General features: G+C 33.2%; 4 protein-coding genes across 5 annotated transcripts; 2 read left to right on the plus strand and 2 right to left on the minus strand.

Annotated features, from left to right (window-relative positions):
• Positions 1-1530: 1530 nt before the first annotated feature.
• Positions 1531-2927, minus strand: LOC115444310 (cyclin-H). Its single transcript, XM_030170042.2, has one exon. The coding sequence runs from the start codon at positions 2819-2821 to the stop codon at positions 1844-1846; it is 978 nt and encodes a 325-aa protein (XP_030025902.1). The 5' UTR covers positions 2822-2927; the 3' UTR covers positions 1531-1843.
• Positions 2928-3410: 483 nt separating this feature from the next.
• LOC115444311 (ras-like protein 2) lies at positions 3411-11565 on the plus strand. Its single transcript, XM_030170043.2, has 4 exons — positions 3411-3643; positions 5911-5998; positions 6673-6884; positions 7135-11565. Exons 1-4 carry the CDS (start codon positions 3539-3541, stop codon positions 7330-7332), a joined length of 603 nt encoding a protein of 200 aa, XP_030025903.1. The 5' UTR covers positions 3411-3538; the 3' UTR covers positions 7333-11565.
• Positions 11566-12193: 628 nt separating this feature from the next.
• LOC115444349 (ATP synthase subunit b, mitochondrial) lies at positions 12194-15615 on the minus strand. The gene is made up of 5 exons (XM_030170099.2): positions 15460-15615; positions 14747-14891; positions 14021-14219; positions 13310-13498; positions 12194-12420 (listed from the first exon to the last, which is right to left on the minus strand). Exons 1-5 carry the CDS (start codon positions 15485-15487, stop codon positions 12244-12246), a joined length of 738 nt encoding a protein of 245 aa, XP_030025959.1. The 5' UTR covers positions 15488-15615; the 3' UTR covers positions 12194-12243.
• A 153-nt stretch (positions 15616-15768) lies between these two features.
• Positions 15769-19692, plus strand: LOC115444323. 2 transcript variants are annotated; one of them, XM_030170061.1, is made up of 3 exons: positions 15769-15965; positions 16690-16854; positions 17462-19692. In XM_030170061.1, exons 1-3 carry the CDS (start codon positions 15933-15935, stop codon positions 17474-17476), a joined length of 213 nt encoding a protein of 70 aa, XP_030025921.1. In that variant the 5' UTR covers positions 15769-15932; the 3' UTR covers positions 17477-19692. The 2 variants fall into 2 exon arrangements, with proteins under 2 accessions (XP_030025921.1, XP_030025920.1); XM_030170060.1 differs by having other exon boundaries at positions 15925-16337.
• The last annotated feature ends 329 nt before the right edge of the window (positions 19693-20021 follow it).

A 20021-nucleotide genomic window follows, 5' to 3' on the forward strand; every position in this document is an offset into this window, starting at 1 on the left:
TTATATACTCACAAAGAATTATTGTGAATGCGTCGCTAACATTAAAGAAAGTAAAAGAGATAGAGAAAGGTACAGTACTGCTGCCAGTTTGGGTTTTTGGAAAATCTATGAAACGAAAAGAATAAGCAATGACTATGTTGGTTTTGTATCATATATGAGATGGGTTGGAACCTGGTTGAGCTGGCTCATTCTTGTTACAGTAAAATTTGTATGTCTACCAACTGGCTCTACCACCATAAAACTTTATATTTTTTGGTACTTACGTACATTTTGAAAAAACATAATTGTAGACTCATTTTTTTTGTTTATAAAAATAATACATAAGTAAGAACGCACTTCTTATGACAAACGCGAAACTCTTGTTAGCAACACGCAAACATATTCACGTGTTTTTCGTTCACCCATAAAGTATTACCTATATTTAAGTGGTAGAAAAACTTTCTATAAAAAATGTATCTACGGGCATCTTATATGTAGGTACCCCGTGCGTCTTATACCTATACCTCGGAAGACTTTCATTCATACTTCATACGCCTAGTACCAACCACAAGTATAAACACTTCGTGATCAGCGGACGCAGTATCTGTCGTCTCAGTAGGTCCCGGAGTTTTAGAAGTGTTTCTTTGCCCATACCTACATCAAACTAAACGGCAGCCCAAAAGATCGCACTGCTCCTAACAAATTTTCATATAGGACTCTTCTGTGGTAAGCTACGCTGTTTTCCGTTTTGTTGTTCCGTCCTCGACGCCGACGCCCTCGCCGCATTTCCCACTCACCTTAACCCTTTTCATAGATCGGGACCGCGTGCCGACAAATAACCGTATTAAACATTACCAAATAGATTGATTGTTTAGTACGCTCATCCTTAATCGTTGATGTCTCAGCCTCTACCATAGTCACTTAATTATTATTAACACACTGACTCTTCTCAGGTTAACAAACGTAAGACAAGTAAAATAAAACCTCATGTGTCTTATATACTTCGTTCATTTTATATAATTGTTGCGCCTTATATGCTTCTGGCGCTTTGTATTATTCATACGCCTTTGACTATTAGTCTATTCGTTTGTAAAAGCATCACGTAAACACCATTTTTTTAATTGCAAATCTAATTACTGGCCAATATTAAGCCCGCTGATTAACATAAAATTGTACTGTTTGCTTCATTAAACTCATAGAATCAAGATTTTAATTTTTGTTTTTTTGTCCATTTTCATATGATATTTGTTTTAGGGGAGGTGGCTAATATAAGTGAGCTAGTATAAATATATTACGCAAACGAACTCGCGGGACGGGAGACAGGCTAAGTGCGGGAAAAGAAGCCCACAACCAATACCAATACGAACTTGCAGGCTTAGGGAGTTACCAACATATAACTCTTTGGTTAACAATGTAATGAATTTAAAATTTGTGGATGTCACTAAAATATTATTTGGAAAGACATTTTGGGATCAATACTTTTCAAATTTAATAATATTGCCACACCTAGGTATTTCCTAGCTTTTTCCTATTTCATAAATGAAAAATATATTGTGTTTTGTACTTATTTATTGTTTACTTAAGTCTAGATGCCTGTCTTTCAAATTTTATCATAATTTTTGACACCATCGCCATCATAGTAAAAAAATACACATCCTACATCTTTTTCAAAATAAAATGAAACACATATTTGTTATCAGTAAGAAATGTCATATCTAACATTTTCTTTCTCTGGACAATTATGTATATCATAGAAATTTATGAAGACATGTCTTTTTTCTCTATGGCAGCAAACTGGAATATAACATTTTTCTATTTTACAAATAAATCAATCATATTATAACCTTATTTATTATTTCTAAATCTAAGATGCTGAAGGTGACAGCACCTGTGTCACACCACTTGTATCCAAGGACATCCTGTTCGAGCTAACATGAGGCATATCATCTTCATCAAGCAACTCCCTCATCCTCCGTTTGTAAATCTCGCTGTCCGGATTGTTCTCCTGGTTTCTGCACCTGTCCAGCTTCTTCTCTATAACTCTTACCCTCTCCCTCGCTGGGCTCTCAACCATCTTCACTAAGGAGCGTATTTTGCGAACTGCTTCTATCAATATAGCCAATTTGTCTGGTCCTGCATCTCTGAACAGCATTTCTGTTACATAACTGTCCAGGTTTTCTTGTTCTTTACTCGCTGCGTGTAGGACTGCGGCTAGGGCTATCTGAGATGGAGCGTAAAGCAAACATGCATCTGTCAAAAATACCTTTTCAAGAAACTCGTCAATGCCAGATCGAAGTCTTTCTGGGTTAGCCAATGAGCAGCGCGTCTTTATGTCAATAAGGAAGCCTTCAACTGGTCTGAAGGGGTTGTGGATAGTCAAATGATAGTTCAGTTGTTGCATTAATAATAGCTCATTGTTTAAAATAATGTCAGAAGCTTTGTCTCTATCTCCTTTGATATTAGCGACGAACTGGCCAATAGACACGTTAAATTCCTCCACTTTACATGCTAGGTACACACAAGTAGCCAATATTTCTTTAGGATGGTAGTCCATTGTAGAATTGTATAGGTAAAATCGTTTAAAGTAATGGAACGCAGTACCCACTACGCCTTTTGGCATTGGAGGGCTGAATCGTTTGCAGAACTCTTTCAGATGTAGTTCATACTGTTTTAAAAGCAATCGTTCCTCGTCCGGCGATAGAAAAAAGTTGTAACGTTGATACTCATCGATGTGCGCACCATGTTTTGATATGTAGTTTAGGTTGTGCTTTTCCCGAAGCCGCGCCAATTCGCTTTCGTCGCTAAATGTCCAAAATTTTCTCTGAGAGCTTGTTGAAAACATTTTCTGTAATATTGGCTACAAAAACGATGAAATATTTATCAGTTTTACGTAAACGGTCCAAACAATTCAAGCTTGCTGACAGTTGACACCTGATATTTGACATTTCTAATTTTGACATATATGTCATGTACAGAACTTGATTGTGCCATCTCAAAAGTATTAAAACCTCAGTAAAACGTTTTTTTTGTGTTGAGTTATAAACAAAACCATACATGTATGAATCTCAGCTTTTTTATATGAAAAAAAAAAACACATTCAGAATCCAGTTCTGATCTCTGAGTCTGAAGGACTAGTATCCATGGACAAGAATAAATAAATAAAAAAAAAACATTAGCGTTACATTTTATGCAAAAGAAGATTTTGTGAAATAAATTTGATATTAATTACGTTTCTTAATTTCACATTCATGGAGAAAAAATAACATAGACACGTATATAATGATTTTCAAAGTTCAAAAGGAAATTGATCGACAATAAATGAAGCGAAATCTTACTTTCAAAATCTGATAACAAATAATAAATTTCTAACACCCTTAACTGTCAATAACGGAACGTTAAATATATTTGTCTCTGTCTAACGTAGCGTGGTGATTATCATACCGTCTCATTCGAATTAACATTTGAGTCATCACCTTAGAATCGCTGCTGATTGTCACAAATCAAAAAGAAATCAGACTATTTTTGTAACAATTGAAAATTGTGTTTGCCGTGTGAAAACATGTCGCGACCGGGCGATAGACCGAACCAGGCGCAGACCTACAAGCTGGTGGTTGTCGGCGGCGGTGGAGTCGGCAAGAGTGCTATCACTATACAATTCATTCAGGTATTTACCACCGTATTTGGTTACGATACGCCTACGGGACAAGTGGTGCATAATCTAAGCATTTCCGCTTCACTTGACCGAGTTTCCGGTCTAAGTAGACCTAGTACACTGTATCTATCGCGATATGTGTTCACACTTATAAATAGTATTAGTGAGTGTATGTCAAGGCTTAGGTTACGGAGACTCCACCCACTGGCGTCACGAACATGTGAAATATTTGATGAAAACAATCATCCTGAGTGACCTCAACCATTATTGACCCTCTGCCAAATTCCAATGTTGGGGTGCTATCATCAAACATGAAAAATTCATGCTAACAGATTGTTTGGAATTTATCTCTATTGATAACACACCTTAATGCAAAAGGTCAACATGAAAATTAAACACAAACATATAATTTACATAACCAGTCATATTTAGCATATTCTCTGTCTAAAATCTTGCAATTTCTAAATTATTAGAAAGCTATGCATAATTGTCTACATTGCATGTCAGAATCAGATACCCATCTCGGACATCCATAACTTTCAATCTTGTGGACATTTATAATTAAATGAATTAATTTCACATTAAGATTCTAGTCACAATGATGACACCAATCATATAGTGTAATTTATGGGTTAGATTATTTGTTTAAGATGTAGATGAGTCATCAGTCATTAGCAAACAATGTACTTCTTCCCACATTAATAATACATGCTCCTTAAATACTGTAGTGTAAATATTAAGTAATGGTAAAATGTACTTATAAATAAAATTAAATTCTGAATTTGAAATAAATAATTTTCTCTTAGTTATTTGCATAATTAAGATTTTAAAATGTGTTTAAGTTCATTCAACTGTTTGTCTTCTTAATCTCAGAAACAGACAATTTAATTTTGGAGAAATAATTTCAAGAATAAGCTTTATAAATCACATATTATAAAATCACACAATACTTCAATATTATACTTCAAACCATAGCAATCTTTGCTACATATTTCATGGTATAAGAATCAATAGCGTTTGTTACGGAACCTTCACACAATACACAATCAAAAATAAATGGGTTTTAAAACAACAAATGACATGCCATAATTTAGGTTAAACAAAGGTCACAAAATCATGTGCTTAGTGATGTGTAAATCAACTCTGCCCACCCACAAACACCTTGAAGTCAGTATGTTATTACATCATCACAATTTCCTGCTAAAGTAAGAAAAGGATTCAAGTTTGTCCTTATGCATAAATTGTATGCCCATAATTGGATTTTATTGTCCTTTACAAGTGCATCAAATGGTAATTTGGCATTATGTCATCAGAGCATCTTATACATACAGGATGGCACAGTTAAATGTCTCATTTGGTAATGCCATAAATGTCCATGAATAATAACAACTCTATGCATATTCCGAGCTGCAAATAAGAAAGCATAACATGGTAAAGCATTCTATGTTCTTGAAAGTAAAAGTCTATCTGGATCCCACTGTGTTGTCTATATTTGACACCAAACTACAGGGTTCAAGCACTGTTTTGCTCCAATTTAAAAGACTGTAGTGTGAATGTGAACGTAATTGACTGCCTTAAAGTTATTTTTTCTAAGGTTTTGTTGATGTTATGTTATGAGTAGTAACCGGGCTTATATTCAACAAAACAATGTGACCTTGTTTGGTAAAAAAAAAACTAAAACATAAGGCATAAATAATGGTAAATCCCACAATGTTTGTGGTCTGGGAATTCAGTTAGTCACATGTTTTTACCATTTTACTGTGAAAATGTTTTCTTATTCATTGTAGCATTACAAATTACTTGATCTATTAATATCCGACACTATGCCATGTCATCACGTCGTTATGTATTCGACCCCATAGCCACTAATTACTCTGAATTTATATCATTAATTGCACTCAAGTTCACATTTCTTGGTCAACAGGGGTACAACCATATTTCCTTTTGCAGGAGTAGGCAAAGGTGGACAAAGTGGGTACATTAGTTGGGCTTCTGCCTATTCTTTCCAGGATGAATGGCGTGAGTGTGTCTGTGCACAAGTGTACTACATATTGACCTAGTTATATTGGGTCATATGTAACAGGGGATCTCCTTATTGTCATATTATAGAAGTGATAAACAGACATACTCATACTTCATGTTTATTTTGAAGCCCATTTTTTGCCACACCCACATTCTGCATGCTTTGTTAGGTCCACTTTAATAGGGGGCAAAACATTTACAATATAGAAGTTATAAACGGATGCATTTCAAGTGGTTGAAGTAGGTTTTTATTCCAGAGTTACTTTGTGACAGACTACGATCCCACCATCGAAGACAGCTACACCAAACAATGCGTCATCGATGATATTCCGGCGAAACTGGACAGTGAGTTGTAATCATACTTATTTTCAATGTTTAATGCAAAAACAGGGCTTAATGTGTAAACTATGCATCTGTCTATAACAATGTTGCCGCAAAACGGATGAACCGATTTTTATTATTTTTATATTGTATTACATATTACATCATTAGCATGCGACAGTTATGGTACTTCTGGCTATCGCATCTTACTAATAACATTAATACGAATTATTATGAATATGTGATACCTACCCAAACCAACTATCGAAGGCAGACAATGTACTACCCAGAGAATCATAAAAAACGAAATCAAAATTGTTTCAACTGTCCAAGAACAATGCAATAGAAGGACATAGTATGTTAAAGCTATTAGTTGCTAGGTTTTGTTCGCGGCTTTGTGCACGGAATAGCTTTTCCCTACAAAAGCCCTAAAATCACTGTGGCAATCATAGCGTCATAAGTACGTCGCCAGCGCTATGTACTTAGAAAATTAGATTCAAAATCCAATTGTTTCTCCAATTAAATATCGATTTTACAAGTAGCCTTTGTTTATGCAGAACATTTCATTTTTTTTTCTGAAATCTGATCAGCGTGTTTTGCATTTACTTCTTCTTTGATATTATGTATGTGTTATGCCTTTACTTTTAAAAAAACATCTAAAGTGTTTCATTAAACATTTTTTTTTACCCACCCACTAGTCTTAGACACGGCCGGTCAGGAAGAGTTCAGCGCTATGCGCGAGCAGTACATGCGGTCGGGTGAGGGCTTCTTGCTTGTGTTCTCGGTGGCGGACCATGCCAGCTTCGACGAGCTGTACAAATTCCACAAGCAGATACTTCGCGTGAAGGACCGCGACGAGTTCCCCATGTTGATTGTGGGTAACAAGGCCGATTTGGAGATGCAGCGAGTGGTGAGGGCTTTTTATCTTTTTTTTTTACATTTTCCTGGATTCAGTACCTGGATCAGATAAAGTGTTATTGTGTTTTACCGCTCGGTATAGTCAGAAATTTGTGCTTGAAATGGTGATAGGTTCGCCCCTTAACATATTATAAGACCCAACACACATGGCGAAATGTGGGTGTCCTGGTTGCATTTACACTTAATAAGTTGACAATACAGTCAAATCGCAGTCAGTACATGTAAACAATATTCTCTTACAGGTCTCCTTAGAAGAAGCGCAGTCTCTCTCTCGCCAATTAAAAGTCCCATACATTGAGTGCAGCGCAAAAGCGCGCATGAACGTGGACCAAGCGTTCCACGAGCTGGTGAAACTAGTCAGACGCTTCCAGGAAGCGGAGCGGATCAACGTGAAGGCCGACTACAGAAGCGGCAGGAAGCGGAAATGCACCATTTTGTAACAGAGACTGTACCAGTGGTAAGACATATTCCGCGCCGTGATCCAATCGCGATTTGTAACTGACCACCGCTAGATGGCGTTATTTCAAAAATGAAATGTAGATAACAAAATTAAAAGTCAATAAAATAAGAGTCTACAAAGGCGGTGCGAGGTTACAGCCCCATTTTTCTTTTTTCAATCACAATGTTGTTTATTTTTTCTACATTTTTTCCATAGGTTGTGTGGAACGGCCATATTTATAATTTATATTTTTCTTTACAATAGTTGTAAGATATTTATTTTACGGTCAACATGCTGGTGAAGTTGAAAGTACCTTCAAAATACATTTGCTAATGTTGGTAAAAAATAACTTCCGATTTTGTATAATATAAACGGCCTGATTCATTTATTTTTATTAGGAATTTTTAATTTTCTACACTACATTGAGTTATAAAGGGATAAAACACTCGTTACGCCAATAAATGTCAATGAATACGGCATTGTTTGTACTCACAATTTAAGGTTAACAGTGAATAATCGAAAAGTCTCGAAACTGAACAAATCACACGCACAACTAAATGTTCATTTTTAACGTTACAATTCTTGGTTGGTCGAGCTGTTATTGCCAGACAAATCTTAATATAGACTGTTATTTAAATAAGGATATTGAGAATACTCTTCAGATTTCAAATTACTAAATGCCCACATACCCCCATCAGTAGGTATAAACGAAATCATTTTTTATTACCTACTATAATAAAAGCTTTGTTATTGAACTACAAACATATGCACTACGTATTTTAATTATGTTGATAAGATGAAATCTTTTGTTTTACGTGATCCTTTTCTTATCTTTTGTATCTTTACACGTCGTATTTTTATCGAGATCGATAGATGATATGTCGATATATAAATGCCATCGATTCATTCTTATGTGGCGTTTAGATTATTAAGAGCTTTATCAAGTAATTCTTACAAGGAAAATATTGGGTTGACTTTTATTAATTTCTTTCCTTATAAATAAGTATTTAAATTGGCGGTGTTAGTATTCACTGTTTGACACTGTAAACTTGAAAAGCGAAATCGGCAGCTCCGAATTATTTTTCTTGAAAGAATTTGAACCTTAACTCATTAGAGTTAGGGCATTGCGGGTTGATGTGTTAAGCTAATTTCAAATTGTATTTGACAAATTTGGTACAAGTGCATAATAATTTAACAATGCAGACAAGACATGGTCTAATATAAAAATAATTGCTTATAATTTCTGATTTCATCTTGTACTAGATATCTTTTATCATCTCGATAAAAATAACAGTAATTTCTTTTCATAAGGATAACGGAACGGAAATCCAATATGGCGATCAGGAACTAACATTTGGCAAAAATATTATTGAGACACAAAGAAAAAAATAATGTTCAAATGGACGTCTTGAAACCAAATACTAATGTGTATAAAGTATTTTTGTTACATAAAGCGTGGTAATACAAAATATATTCATCATTCATCCGAATATTTTGAGAAAATGCAGCCAATGTATAATGGCATAAATAACTATTGTAAAATCATTGCAACATGCCTAAAATGTCTTAAAGTAACGAAATATTCGGTTGAATATTTTATACCACCTTGTATATTTTTTTTTGTCGTTTGGTAATGATAGCTTAGGGTAAGCTTAATGTATGATGTTTGAACAAGGGGTTTTATTTAGTTTATACCCACACATACAAGGAAGAACACTTTTACTTAACCATTTTCGCTTTGGTGGATAAAAGGGGGTTGACGGAAAATATTGACAGGAAAAACTGATTTGTATATTAAAAACAACTGATGTTCAAACTGCATACAATGATATGTGTATAGTACCAATAATATTGATGCGTAAGGTTATATTGTATTAACAGAGCTTTCTGGTTGGGTTACTGGCCGGGGAGACAAAAGCATAGATAATTTTGTATGTTAATTTAAAAAGAAATACATAAGGAACTAATTCTGAAAGGTGGCAACATTGACATTGGCGTAGCACAGCAACATAGTGCTTGTAGCCAAATATTAAAACAAGGTCGCAACACTGATTAAGGCTATATTACCAGTCTAAATAATACGAAATGTTAAAAATATCTCATTTTTCGGATTCACCATAATCTGTTCTTAAGAAACACGTTCTTCAGAATTAGTTCATGTAAATAATATATTTTTTATATCGCAGTATTTGTTTTTTGAGCATTTTTTGCGAGTTGTAGCCTAGTGGCGCCACACCAGTGGTTTTTATGATGTTTACATTATTTTGTAATAATATAGATAATGTCTTCGTGTCGAGAGAATTTTACACATACTTGGTTTGTCTTGGTTTCATGTATTAGAAGATTTTATGTCTTAGCAATGATTACACAACAATGTTGCCTAATTATATATTCTACTAAAATTATGGGATCCAGTGAAATATTCAATAGTTTTAGTGGATAATAATGATATGAGGCCTGCTTTATGTACTGTTCTACAGCGGAGAACGGGGCCGCTGTGCTGCTGAAAGGGTTTAGATATGAATCCACCATGCAGGCAAATCAGCTAATACGTTAAACGTCTTGAGAATGTCCATCTAACAGTATTTATTGTGTTGTGAATTGTAAATCGGTGCTGCTTCAAATCACATGAAACAGAACATTTGAATTTTTAGGATTTTTACATCTCTTTTTTTGGGATATTTCCAGATTAATAGCTGTTAATGTACCTTTAGTGTTTACGGTATAATTGGTCTGTTTTTTAAACATAGATATAAAGAAATCAACTTTACGTTCTCTTACAGATATTTTCTAAAATAAGATTTTATGTTTTCAACAAGACAATGTATTACTGGGATATAAATTGTATAGTTGTCTTAATTTCTTTAGAAACTTGCCTCTATACAAGGGGCTTTATTCTCTATGATAGTGTAAACACGGCGTTGTTAGGTTTTCATGGAATTAGACTGGAACGGTATTCTGCATCCTAATTTCAACTGTCATAAACGCAACGAGGTACGTTACATGCTTATGTATTGTCGAAATAACTAGTGATAAATAGAATGAGCGTCCAGGTAGTCGTGATCAGTTTATTTCTTTTATCTATGGTTAAATAAACATATAGTAACATTATGGACAGTGTATTATTTAGTACTAAATTTCCATCGTCCATATTAGCAGCACCGATACTGAAATGGTTAAATATGTGGATATTATGTTGTTAATTTTATCTACGTCACGTTAAAAACCCGAGTGCCGAAAAGAGCGGGAAAATGACGCCATCTTGCCTTTTTGTAAAATGGCTTCATATTGAACTGTTAAAATCTTGTAATCGGGTTAACACCAGTGACAATTTTTGTTTAATTTTGTACGATTTTTAATTATTTGCTTATTTATAGCTTATCGTGAATGTCCACGGTCAATTTACCCGTAACATAATATCTAAGAATAGTTCCAATGCAATACGCACAATGCACTATTTGTAACACCAGACTGACGATATTTTGTGTAATAGCGAAATAAAAATAAATACTCTGAACAAACCGAATTTTCAAACAGATAAGTAATATGTTACACTGTTTTTAATTTCAATGATTCAGTGGCACTTGTTGGTACACATCTGAGGTGCGACGTTGCTTAATGTTCTTTTAGATATATTAAAAATATGTTGATATGCTGTGAGTTCTAGGATTAAAATGAAAATCACCATTTAGAGTGATTATATTTGTTTCTCGAAGCAACCTTTTTTACATATTGAATGTTAGAATAGTCCATAGAGAAATACAGTGACGTCTCACCTCTTCGATGTGTTGCCATAAATATATCCATTGTTTTTATCACGGATAAATGAGCGATCCGCTAGTGAACGGCTGGATTCTTACAAATTCTAGACTGACTACCGTTTTTTTAATCGGTAGAATAACTAATTCAAATTCAATGCAGAACTTACCATCAGGTGCTAATATGAAAATTTTGTCTATTTCGTATTAGGATTATTCAAGAACTAAACTTTTCGCTCAACTCCGCAATGAGTTTGGTAAAAAGAAAACAAGGATTTGACAAACAAGGCAGTTTTAAAATTATTTTAAATTGGATGTTATTTGTACGTTTTGAGTGTAAGTGATGCCAGCAGTCCATCGCAGGTGCAATAACGTAAAGAGAGCTTTAACTAGGCGATGCGTCGCTAATAACTAACTGAAAAGCAAAATGTTGTCTCGCTAATATTGTATTTGTATAATAAATATATTGTAACATATTATTGTCTATGATTTCTCATTTACCTATATTATCGATAGAGTGTACGATAACCTAATTAGGAATGGAATAGACTCCCGAAACGAATGTCCTCAAGTAAAAAACCCAAGGTACACCTCTGACTTTCCGAAAGAAAAAAAAACGTGCGGAAACCTACATTCTTAAGAATTCATTAAAAATTCGATGATATGTGAAGTCTGCCAATCCGCAAGAGGTCAACGGGTTGGAATAATATCTATTAACCCTCAGTATTAAAGGTGCAAACTTTGGAATTAACTCCCAGTATCTATGATTCTTGAGTCTATGATTTCTCCTTTAAACTAGGCTTACAAAGAGTGCTCACCGCCCAGGTAGACAATAGTTTGGCTGAGCTTCTAGCATTATTGTCTATGGGCGGGAGGGCAGCTTACTATCGGACGGACCGCTTGGTCGTTTGCCTGGTAAGGCAATAAAAAAATAAAAGGTCTACACCCAAGAGTGGCATAATTATATGATACAGAGTTGGTATTATATTTTGGATTATGAATTCAATCGAAGTCTACCTAACCGCCTTTTAAAATAGCAGCTAGGTGTCTAGCATACTAAAACTTTCAATTTCTTATAAAGCTAAGGATAAAATAAATATAAACTTGATACTCTCAGCGATTTATTACATTAATTACATAAATATCTACACAATCTACTTCCTTCCGGCGATGGCGGCGAGGTCGGCGATGCAGCGGTCCAGGGCCTGCTTCTCCTGGTCGGGGGTGATGGCCTTGGTCACGTTGCTCACTATCCAGTCGACCATGTGCTTCTGGGACAGGCGGCGTTCCACGTTCGCCTTCTCCAGCTGGTAGTCCAGGCGGCGTTTCACCTGGAAATAGAATAATTCATCAATGTGTGACTCATTAGTTGAGTTTCTGGAGGCAGAATATAAATAATTGGTATAGCATTACATAAGCTCATATGGACTGTTCTGTGGTAGACATGGTGATGTATTATACATACGGTCAATGATACAGGAGGATTTTTAAGACTGGGCAGTAAAGGCATCTATCTACCTTAACTGCTGCAGTACTTAGTAACCTTTCTTAGGAGATTGTTCATAAAAAAAACTACGATCACCATTCACATTTAAAAAGAAAATTACAGTCCTACAATAAAGGAAAATGTAAAAATTTGAAATCCCAATCCATCTTCTTGATGATAATGATTAAAAGTCTCATGAGACCTTTACAGCTTTCAGTACTTTAAGGGTTAGAAAATACGGTTATGTCATTACATAGAGGCATAAATACATATATGCTGAAGTAAATCAAGCAGAGTTCTGCATCATCATCATCATAATGATTTCTTATGTTTACACGAACTTTAAACATTAAAATTCAACTATTTTTCGGATTTTATCGCAGTTTTTATATTTTAATTTTTTGCCAACGTTTCGTTTTCAACATCATCATCATCATGTGCACCTTTATAAATTGACAGCGGGCATAGGGGCCCATTATCTTGGGGACATAGTATATCAAATTGTCACATTATAATATTTGGACTACATTGTACTATCAATATTTATTTAACTATAATTTATATTGGGTCATATGCACTAAACTACAATAAACTACAAAAACTGGGATTTTGACTGGGAAAAAGTATTTGTTATTCATGGATGATTGGCAAATGGATATCTAAGGTACGAATTCATTTAGTAACATAATCTAAAATGGCCTTGTATATCAAAATAAGAAATCTAATAACCATACCTCCATGTAAGCCTGCATCATCCTCTCCCTGTAAGCAGCCTCGAGCTGCAGCAACACATTCTCCTTCTTGGCTTCAATGAGCAGCTCCTGACCCTGGGCGCGCCATTGAGCCGTCTTTTCGTCTTGGATGGCGTCCTCCAAAGACTTGATTGATTCATTACGGCCGGAATTCCATTCGTTTTCTACTGACTGTAAAAATTATATGAAAGTGTAATAGATTTGTTGGACATAATAAATTTAATTTTTATACTAATCTTTCATCTGCATTTAACCCTCTCTAATGTAAGTTTGATGCGACAATTTGCTTAAGTAAGGTAACCTTTTATTTTCACCTTTTGCCACAGCCGTCTATTATGTGCCGAAGATTACCACGGTTTTCTTTTCCCTGCTATAAAAACTATATGCTTTTTGCAAAAATTACTTATGTATGTAGCTAAAATAATGATTAATATTAACAATTTATAACGCATATTAACTGATTGGAACTCTTCCTATTATGTTATTTATTGGGCCAATATACAAAAAGTCCTGAAGCAAATATGTTCTCAATGAAAAATAAGTAAAATTTACTCCTGAACCATTTCCCCTGGACCAGCAGCACCCTCAAGATTAGGGCTTATGGAGTTTTACTCATTCTAGCCGATTAAACTACTGTTTATTAGCTATCTACCATAGCAATTCAATTCAGGACTTTTTAAAGTAAACACTTACATCAACTTCCTTGTCCAACCATGCAGCCAGTTTGGGTCCGAACTTTGTGGAGGCGTAGTAAACCATGAGGAGGATGGAGAGACCGGAGTAGTATTCATGCTCCATGATGAAGATCTCCTTGCTGCACAGGTAAGTGGCGAGACCCACACCGAATGTGTACGGACCAGTCACACCGGTCTTGGAGTGGAAGAATTGGAACCTGGAATTTATAAATAAAACTGGTTAGTTTTGTATTACAAAGTTGATGAAATTATAAAAAAAAATTACATTGATTCAAACAAATATCAGGAATATTATCATAAAATTTTGATTCAATAAAATATAATGAAGCAGTGGAGCACTTACAAATATCTATTCCTTTTTGTAACATGAGAAAAAATATACATGGCCTATGGAATATTCCAAGTAGCACAACATTACAGATATTGTAATTAGGTCTGAATACAACAAATGTTGCCACACCCTAAACACTTACTTACATCTCCTATTTACTTTAAATTTAATATAAAATTTGGTACACATAACCTCCCCCTTTTAGGAGCAGTTTAATATTGAGACCAGACTTTCTTGCCCGTTCTTCTCTGGTGAAAACTGCTTTCTGAACTGGTGGTAGAGTTAATATTGACGGAATCTAAACAATATATAACATTTTACAGATTCAAATAAATCATTTCATTGATAAAATAGACTTTGATATTTTAATAACATGCTTAAAATCACTGTTACCATTCTTCAGGTACAAATCCAAGCCTGACTTTGCCGGGCTCTCCTCTCACAGGCCTGGGGAAGTTCTTCTCATCGCGCACTCCCGACACGTCGGTCGCGGATGTGCGAGCAACCAGGGCTGTGCATGTGGACTGTTTTGCCGCAGCTGCAAAAAATGTTTACTTATTAATAAAAGCTATGGAAAAATTTAGGCAGGTTTGGTACATTTTTAAAATTGTGCAGATACTGATGTCTAATATTTTGCATGTGGTCACAAATACGAAGTTACAGGTTTATGTAATTTCTATACTAACATCACTTAGTGTTTTTGAGTTTTATAATTTTACACAGATTCCATACAATAGTACTATGCTATTTATGATGAATATTAACAAATTTAGCCTATATTCGATCTGATTTTAATATTTCTTGTGTTTAACTTAGAAATTATTCCTTATCAAGATCAACCAGACTGGTTAGTAGGTAGAACAGGTTATTTTGCATTCTATGTTAAATCTATTAAAAATAAAAGCACATCGTAATTATTTCAGGCTTGTTCGAAGAAGACAATGAAGGTTTTTTATTTTTATTAGAAAATAAAATGTATACGGCCAGAGACACCCGTCAAATGAGTGATTACATAAACCCCCGTAACATCAGGGTTAAGGTTAAAATTATTAATAATTACCAAATATATACGTGGTGATAAATAGCTATTGAATAAGAAAACGTACCTGAACGCAAAGCTACGCGCGATAACATTTTCTAGCGTTAATTTACCAATTTATTTCGAAAAATACTACAGTCCCACGGCAAATGTACTTTGCGTTAGAGTTGCCACAAATAAAAAAATATGATGTCTGACATTATAATAATGATCGATTGAACAAAAATATTTTTTTGTTTTTATTACTTAATTATTCCGAATATCTTATAATTTTTTATTATGTTACAAAATTATCAAATAAATGTCTGAAATTTATGACGATTAAAAGTGTTTCCTGACAACATTGTAAATGATTTTATTACTGGTCACTGCCCACTGGTCATTAAATCAATACAACTTCGTTCGTAGGATAATTTGTGATTCTCCCATTAATTTGCTTTTCCATTCTTTCAGTAATTAAAGTTAATTCAAACCCATTTTAAACTGTAAATTCAGTTATTGTTTACATCGTTTAATAATAAATCATCAAGATCCATTATAATGGCTAATATTCAATCAATTTGGAAATGTATGGTCAGTTTATTGATTTTTAGTATGATATTTTAAATGTCTGTTAACTTATTACTTGTTGAGTTCTTTTGCCTTGCTATTTACAGTTTATACATTTTATAAAATAACTATCTTCGCTTGTGTTTTATAGTTAATTTAAAATATTATGTAACGTTAGTAGTTTCCGAACAAATTTTAAATATGTAGGTAGATTTTCGAACGTAAAATGAGCTGTCACATGTCAAGGTCATTTTATAATGTTTGTTGACGTGCGTGATAAGGAAAAGAAACGATTTTATGATTAAGTTTCGTTGAAACAGTAGAATATTCTCAAAGATGGGAATATTTGCTTCTTGCTGTAGACCATCAGCGTCGGATGTGATAACACCGGATGCTGTAAGTGTCTATAATTTACATTTATGGCATTATAGAGATTTGGAAAGTCGTCAATCACATATTATTAAAACTTTCTTTATTTTTACCTCATCATTGGTAGTGACTGAAATTAAGTTTAAGGATATGACTTCTTTAAACATATTTAGTTACTCATTTTGGATTTGCAGAGGATAAAAACTTCGCTTTCTTTTTTGTTCAAAGTATCTAGCCTAATCTAGATTAGATAATAAGATTTTGATAACCGACACTAGTTAACAGTCCTACATTAACGAATTAATGTTTTATTTAAAAGTAATTAAGTAACACAAAATATGTTTCAAAATTTTTATTGTATTTAAATTTGATGTACTAGGAGACCAGACGCAGGCAACAGATCGAGGCGGCCGAGCGTCGCCGTGCCGAGGAGGCGGCGCGTGGCGTCAAGGATCCAGAGAGGGTAAAGAGGATGCAACAAAAAAGTCTGGACATGGAGAAACGAGAACAGGAACTTGCTAAGGAGGGTGGTGCTGCTTTGAAGGTAAGTTCTTACTTAATTCTATTAACTCTATGGTTATAATCTTTTTGAGATTTTTTAAGGGTATAACAATCATATTGTTACATAGATTGTTTAGCATTTAATTATCATAGAACAAGCCAGGGGTTGTAAACCTTTTATGATTCACACATACCTTTACAATAAAAAAAAATATATTTTTATAGTGTTACATGACTAATCATGTATCACTTAGAATTAAGTTGCAACATATTTTTGGATTTCCTCTACAAACTTTTATAATTATTTTAGCTTGAAAATAAAAACAATTATTCAAGTGTTAATGTGAACAATTTACTTATATGTTATACATGTATGAATGTGAAGTCACCAAATTATTGTGTGTGGGTAGAAAGAATGTTGTCCCAGTTCAGGTCACCTACACAGTGTTAACATTCCTGTTTTTGATATTTCCTGTGTCATACGGAATTGTGTTGAATAATGTATTACCAGCAAGCATGAAAGTCTTAGTCATTCAATAATTTTAGTTTCCTTTTACTGTATTTTCTGAATATTATTAAAGACCACTTTAAAGTCCAAGCCTTTAATTTTTTTATTTATATGAAATCATATTATAACTCTGTTATTTCAGTGGACAACTGACTGAGATCCGGCCCAATGCACAAGTGCAACTAGCAACGTAGCTACAAGCAGCACAGCCACTAGCACAGATACTGGAACAAGTGTTTCAAAATATGACAAATACAAATACAAAAACTGAACTTTTCTGTTTTAAGTCTGTCTGATAAACTTTAAATGAATGAACTTTAACTAAAATCTTGAAAGAACCAAATTTGATTAGTAATGGAATGAAAACTGATATATGTATTTTTCTTTAATCAATGCTTTATTTCCATTTTGTAGATAGTTCACTAGCTCAGATTACTTAATTTAATACATTTCTGTGAATCCCATATCATACTAATAGAAAGTTTACAAAAACACAATATGTACACAAAAGTTTACAAGCTCTTTATAATATTATACTATTGATTATTAAGGTTTCTATAAAAACTGCCTGCATATTTTTAAAAGGTTAAAATGTAAGATTTTTGAAAGGGGATCAGTAAATAATCCATTTTATTTAATATTGTTACAGTTGTATATTATGAAAATAGCATTATGTCATTTCCTTATCATTATATTTTATTGTTAACTGATGAATATTGTGACATGAATAATATTCATACAATTTAACGTACAAATGGTTCCCTTTCTATATTATCATCAATGTATTCATTAACAATGGAGCTTTTCTCTGTGGTACTTATTATATACTGAGTGTTTTTGATGTAAATACAAGTATTTAATGATATTATGTGATGTTTATAATAGGTGTCTATATGAATGTATTTGTAGTATTAATATATGTAAGTATAAAAATGTCTTGAAAATATACACTTTTAAAGTTTAAGTTGGATTAATATTAAAACACTGTATGAAAATATTGGTTCTGTGACTGCAAAACTGCCTAATATAATATTTCTATCACTATCAAAATATTTAAGCTTAGTTTACCTAAGATTCATGATATCAAAAGTGCAAAAGAAAATGGGAAATCTTGCAAAGCTTTGGTTATATTTATGAAATGAAAATTGGAGATATATGTGAACCAGATAACACTTGTTAAGTAATGTATCAATATTTTAGTAAAAGAGTTATTAATTTTTATGTGAAAATGTTAGTCCCTATGATACCTAGTCACCTCTCTCTGTCGTTAGTTTAGATTTCTATGTCGAAATAATTTAGAACTCTTCGTATTTTTGATTTTTTTTATGAACTACAATATGCCATGCATTTGATGTTTTATATAAATAATTATAATATCATTACTTGTCTCGAACTAAAACGTTTGCCGTCCTGAGCTGGCCTGTTGCGTATTTGTGTCATTTCTTTGAAGGATTTACAAGTTTCTACTAAGTCACTGCCTATTATATAAAAAATAATGGTAATGCCCAATTAGTATTTTTGTTAAAATGACTACTACACATTTTTCATAATGGAATTACTGAATTTATGGGTGACTTTAATTTTCAATATATTTAAAAGCTTTATTTAATTCAGTGCTCCCAGAAAAACGGGCCTCGCACCGTATTTTAAGAAGCTATCTTATATTCGAAAATTATAATAATACATATAGAATACATGTTGTCTTTACTTTGGTTGTTTAATTTTTTTATAATTGGATATCGTTTCATTATTTTCATAATGAAAATGCGACAAAATTGGTTGATTGCGTGAATGTCCCTCTAAAATACACAAATTAATTAAGATCCAACTCAATATGGAACATTTTGGTAGTGTAATATTTTCAGATAGAGCTAAAGCTGTTTTTTAAAGCAATTATATGTAAATTTGAATATTCCCAACCATAATTGTGCGCTGTAAAAGTTTGGAACGAAAACTCAAATCTTTTTGTCCAGGACAGGGTCTTTAGAAAGTATATACATTGAGCATTTTAAATAAAAGTTTGTATACAAAGTAACTACCGTTTTAATAGTTATCACACTCGTGATGGACAAGGAATGGTAATCCATTTATACAACAAACTTGATATAAAATTTAAATTATATACAATATTTTATGAAAATTCAGATACTATGAAATAATATGTTTTTTTTTACTGATTGCCCTGTTGACTGTCTACTTGCAGGGTATGTTGAAAATTTTAATTTGGATAAGTAAATGTAATGTAATTTAATTGGAAGCTTATTACAAATTATGTTACGCCTAAATTGTACATCATCATATGCACTGAATAATTAGTTTTTTGGTAATGTTTGCCCATATAAATGTTGTATATAATAAATGTGTAACTATTTATTTCCGTTGTTTATTTTGTGTTGCCTATACCGTATTCCCAAATAATGTACCACCACTTTAAATTCATATAATAATATTCAATAAAAATGTTGAGAACACCTGCACATAATTGAAAATAGTTATGGTTCCATGTAATGATGGATAATCTAAAAATAATTAATTACAAGAAGCAGAAAGTCTGTTCTGTTAATATAGCTCGGCATAAAAATATGAAACAATATTTATTTAAAAATAAAATTTAACAAATACACACACAGAACATATACATACTAATGTTTTTATTTAACATAATAAAAAACTACAAATAAGTTTTATTTGTTTAATCGATG

This window comes from Manduca sexta, chromosome 6 (assembly GCF_014839805.1).
Source record: "Manduca sexta isolate Smith_Timp_Sample1 chromosome 6, JHU_Msex_v1.0, whole genome shotgun sequence".
In the NCBI taxonomy this organism is placed as follows: domain Eukaryota; kingdom Metazoa; phylum Arthropoda; class Insecta; order Lepidoptera; family Sphingidae; genus Manduca; species Manduca sexta.